The sequence below is a fragment of the Lithobates pipiens genome, unplaced genomic scaffold, assembly GCF_037356315.1.
Source record: "Lithobates pipiens isolate NorthernLeopardFrog02 unplaced genomic scaffold, aLitPip1_a1.2 Scaffold_8, whole genome shotgun sequence".
Classification (NCBI taxonomy): Eukaryota; Metazoa; Chordata; class Amphibia; order Anura; family Ranidae; genus Lithobates; species Lithobates pipiens.
The window spans coordinates 627423164-627428463 of NW_027507903.1; the positions used below are offsets into that span (position 1 = coordinate 627423164).

A 5300-nucleotide genomic window follows, 5' to 3' on the forward strand; every position below is an offset into this window, starting at 1 on the left:
GGGGCTGCGACATTAGGAGAGGCTGCAAAGCCTGAAAGGGGCATTGACTCGTCTTGAGATGCAGGCTCCACTCTTGCAGAGGGGGATGGTAATCTGCATGCACTTTTGGAACCCCTGGACCTAGGCGGTGACCTGCCAGTGCTTTTGTTACCTGCCCCTGAAACCCTCTTACGAGGAGACATAGTACTGAGCTACAAAGCAGAGTTACTAGTGTAAAATGCAATCACTTTGTTGTGCTTAAAGTCTCACAATAAATCAATATAAGCTTAACTGCACAATATGATGCCGAGTAGGTGTCTTAAGGTTCGCCTGGATCCAATCCCACGGATGCTTACAGCCCACAGCTCCTGTGTCTCACCTTACAGTCCCCTGACGCTCTGGGCTTTTAAAAACGGCCGTTTTGGCGCCTGCACTGCAGCATAGAGCACCTGATTGTGCACAGCTGGCAACCACACCCCCCCCTTCCCCATTAGGCTGGGAGCGCGCCCGGGCGCGTGCACGAGGACCGCGGGATCCGGGGGGGGGGAGGAGAACCCAAAAGGAGTGACATGGGACCCCCTGATCTGCGTGGGACCCCTCTTTTACCTTTATTGTGGCAGGGACTGCAAGGAGACGTGAGTAGCTGGGAGAACCAGGCATTTCACTGAGCGTGTTTGTTTGAAAGGCATGTAAGTATGCATCAGGCTTGCTCTTACTCCCTCAAGTGGTGGAAACCAGGTAAGACATACAACTACTCACAATGAAGAAATCCATTCATATATTAAATATACAGGATGACTTCCCATACCTGTTCCCCGCCGCAGGAATTGCTGATTTCAGACCAATTCCAGCCTTCACCCATCACGGCGGGTATTGTTAGCCAACCTTCAGGCGTATCTGGGGTTCTTACGAAAAGATCCTCCTACCTGGGCCTTGTAAAAAACTCTGCCAGAAACTTACGGGCGCCCTGAGTAAACAGTACCCCAAGTCTGGTTGTCCCAGAGTCCAGTCTTCCAATGGAGAGGACTTACAGGCAAAACCTCGTGTCTTCGGCAGACGAGGCCCGGGTACCATACCATCTTGGGAGTCAATTATCGGCCCGAGGTATGGATCCGGTTTGTTGTAGCCCTTCGGCCCTCGCCGGGACCCGCATAGAGCTAAGTTTTACGTGACCATCGACCAGACACTGGCGAAAAAACTGAGGTGCCTCCCTAATGGGAGGGGTTATATAGGGGAGGAATTCTCTTTAATTGGGTCAACCAGTGTCCAATCACCAGAGGTGCCTATATAACCCACTATGTAATGAAGCTCCTGTGTCCCATGATGTATGATCAAGAAAAACACTTTAAAAATGTGTTTGCAATAACTCCATCAGTATCACCAGCAAAGCAGCTTCATTTTTATCCCATTAAAGAAGAAGAGAATTGTGCGCTGCATTTGGCGATATCATAATTTGCCACGCCATGAATGTTAATTCTCCATTATGAATCCAAGTTTACAAGACCGGTCGCTTCTGCTTCCAAGCATGTGTGTTTGTACTTTTGAACTTTTGTCTGACAGACTTGTGTACACACGATCGGAAAGTCTGACAACAAACATTTGTTGGTGGAAAATTTGAAAACATGCTAACCAACATAGTTAGTAAGGTTGAATAAAGACACCAGTCCATCCAGCTCAACCTGAGTGAGTGTCTACAATTGTCCCTATCCCTGTACGTTGTACACTCACATCAGTTACTACCCTCAAGGAGCCCACAATCCAAGATCCCTATTCATATACTAGGGCCAATTTTGGACAGAAGCCAATTAGCCTACCTGCATGCCTTTGGAATGTGGAAGGAAACTGGAGGAAACCCATGCAGGCACAGGAAGAACATGCAAACTCCAGGCAGGTAGTGTTGTGGTTGGGATTCGAACCAGCGACCCGTTTTACTGCTAGGCGAGAGTGCTAACCACTGTACCGCCCCACTACATGTTTGTTGGTGGAAAGTCTGACAACAATTCTCCGATGGAGCATACACACAGTCGGATTGTCCGCCAACAGCCTGACATGCAACATTTCCCATTGGAAAATCCGATTGTGTGTACAGGCCTTTAGAGGGAGGGTCAAGTGATACAAAAGGTAATAACTACGAGGGATGAGCTGATGGCAAAAGTAAAAACAAAGTGTATTAGTTTTAAGCAGGATAAGTTTATTTAAAGAGAAGGGTTTTCAGAGATCGTCTAAAGATGGATTGATTCGGAGATAGTCAGACAAATTTGCAAAGGGAGTTGCAAAGGATGGGAGAAGGGAGTTGCAAATAGGGAGTTGCAAAGGATGGGAGAAGCTTGGAAGAAGTCAGAGAGGCGAGCATGGAATGAGTTGACGAGGGAGCTAGTGAGCAGGAGGTCTTAGCCCTTGTACACACGGTCGGAGATTCCGACAACCAAATCCGTCGGATTTTGTCCGACAGATTTTGTCCAAAACTGTTGCATACACACGGTCGGATGAAGTTGTCGGAAAATCCGATCGTTCAGAACGTGATGACGTTATTTCATTACGACGGGACTACGTTCAGGCTAGTAGCCAATAGCTTTGATGTAGGAATTTGATCTGAGCATGCGTGGCACTTTGTCCGATCGGAATTCTCTACACATGATCGGAGTATGTCCGATCGGAGCATTTTGTCGGAAAATATTTCCGGGAAGTTGGAAAATTTGGTCCGACGGATATTCCGATGGAAACAGTCCGATGCAGACCACACACAGTCGGAATATCCGACAAAACGCTCCGATTGGACACATTCCGTCGGAATCTCCGATCATGTGTACAAGGGCTTAGGAGGACCGAAAAAATGAAAAAAATCGGGGATAGGCAGCAAACTAGCTATGTGAAATTATGAGAAAGTTATTCTACTAAGTCATTTTATGTGTATATTGTTTCTTGTGCATTATGTTTTAATACATCAAAGGCTTTCTTGAAGTCTTGGTTCCGCAAACTATATATGAATGGATTAAGCAGTGGAATAACTACAGTGTAGAGCAGGGATAATATCTTACTTGTTGCCAATAAGTCACCTTTAGTTGGAACCATATAAACGAAAAACAAAGTCCCAAAAAATATGCATACAACTGTCAAGTGGGAGCTGCAGGTAGAGAATGCTTTCTGTCTCCCCGCGTTAGACTGAATTTTGAGAATGGCGCTGATAATACAAAAATAAGAAATTGTGATCAGTATAAATGGGCAGATGATAACAATTATACAAATTAGGATTGTCTGACTTTTAAGCACTGAAACATCTGAACAAGAAATATCAAGAATAGGGGTAAAATCACAAAAGAAGTGGTCTACAATGTCCGAGCCACAAAATTCTAATTTAAAGGTTGTTGCTGCATTCATCCCCACCATAAGAAAACTCAATATCCAAGCTGCAAGGACAGATACAAGACAGAAGTTTTTATTAATGATGGAGTTATATCGCAGAGGGTTACATACAGCCACAAACCGGTCATAGGACATTATTGTCAAAATGAGACACTCTGTAGACTCTGAGTTAGCAAACACATAAAACTGTGATATGCAGGCAACCAAGTGCATGGTGCCACCTTCGTTAAGTACAATGTAAAGAAGGTTAGGAACGATATCGCAACTCATAAGAATGTCCAGCAGGGACACTTGTGTAATGAAGAAATACATTGGTAAATGAAGATTTTTGCTTATGGAAACTAAAATAATAATAATAAAATTACCACATATGGTAAAACAATAGACCACAAGCAAGAATGCAAAGAGTAGAATACTATAGCAATGGATATTTGGAAATCCAAGGAGGAAAACATAAGATATATTAGTCATATCTTGGAAAAATCCTGAAAAGCAACAATAGTACTTGTATTACACATACATATAAATTTCAATAATACATGGCGTGTACCCATCTGTTATGTATTGCTATACAATATCTTACCTCTTGTTTACTTTTTACTTTTTTTCTTTTTGTATGAATTCGTAGACATACGTTGTCATTATAATGTATTGTTTGTATTGTTTGTGAGTGAATCCTGAAGAAGCCCACATGGAGCCAAATGCGTCAATCCCATTACCTTTTGTTATCTTTAAGTACTTGCCAACCGCCGAAAGGCCGATATACGTTGGCACAACGGCAGTGGTGGGCAAATTGGCATACCTGTACGCCCCCTTTAATTGGCTGGTCAGAAAGGAGGTAAAATCTTCTGAAGTGGTTAGAAACATTGTCGGATGTGTAACCAGCCAGGTAGCATGTATTTTGTATCTGTCTGTTGATTTTAACATTGGTTAATTAAACATTGGGCATTTTATTATCCATTACCTTTGTTTTTTGATTGTTATATTTTTTGTGGCACTTTAAAATCCCCAATTTCCCCGTTTCCTACCAACTGGGAGTTTTAAGGAGTCTTTATTCATTTTACTAATTATTTTTTGGGGATTGTGCTGCCCTTTTTTGTGTTCTGGGTTTTTTCGGGAAACACAACACCTCCCACCTACACTATTCCCATAAATCTCAATACATTTAAGACATTTTGCATGGTCAAAGAATGGACAATGTCACAAAAAAAAGACAAGTATGGTGGGCTGTGTTGTGAAATGTAAGGTATGAAAAAGTATCAAGCAAGAGTATGTCAAGTAGAAATATCACTGAACAAATATACAGCTATCGACAATGGCAATATTGGGGGAGAAATGGAAAAAGAATGTCCCAAAATGAAATGGAAAATCTAAATATTCTTTATCTTACACATCTATCAACAAATAGATTCATAGTGTGAACAGTAATTAGTAGCTAAAACAATACAACTTACAATGCTTTATCAACAAGCCAACACAATGATTTGTTAAACAGTTTCATGCTACAAAAAATAAAATAAGTACTAATATTGCAGTGGCTGCTTTTATTATTGCTTATAAATTGTAAGTAATAGCTTTACTGTGGTTGTGTGGTCTGTTGGGAGTTTATCATCTGTTGCATAAATGATGCACATTTTTAGTAATATCCTCTCTAAAGATAAAAATGTGATGGTAATGATCTAGGGAATAAAGACATTTATTTTGTATTGAACACACACACACACACATATATATATATATATATATATATATATATATATATTTCTTTTTATATAATGTTTAACCACTTAAGGACCTCACGCCGATATATGTCGGCAGAATGGAATGGCTGGGCACAAGCACATACAGGTACGTTGCCCTTTAAGAGCCCAGCCGTGGGTCACACGTGCGCCACCGGTGGCACGCTCGCGACCCGGTCCTGAGCTCTGTGAAGGTGGCCGTGGGACCCACGGACCCGA

General features: G+C 42.2%; 1 protein-coding gene across 1 annotated transcript; it reads right to left on the minus strand.

Annotated features, from left to right (window-relative positions):
• Positions 1–2883: 2883 nt before the first annotated feature.
• LOC143962395 (olfactory receptor 2A7-like) lies at positions 2884–4209 on the minus strand. The gene is made up of 2 exons (XM_077471680.1): positions 4062–4209; positions 2884–3827 (listed from the first exon to the last, which is right to left on the minus strand). Exons 1-2 carry the CDS (start codon positions 4207–4209, stop codon positions 2884–2886), a joined length of 1092 nt encoding a protein of 363 aa, XP_077327806.1.
• Positions 4210–5300: the final 1091 nt, after the last annotated feature.

Coding starts and splice junctions, on each gene's coding strand:
- LOC143962395 (XM_077471680.1), bottom strand. CDS start 4,209: ATGTTTCTAACCACTTCAGAAGATTTTACCTCCTTTCTGACCAGCCAA. Junction 3,828..4,061: donor GTACTTAAAGATAACAAAAG/GTAATGGGATTG, acceptor GTTGCTTTTCAG/GATTTTTCCAAGATATGACT.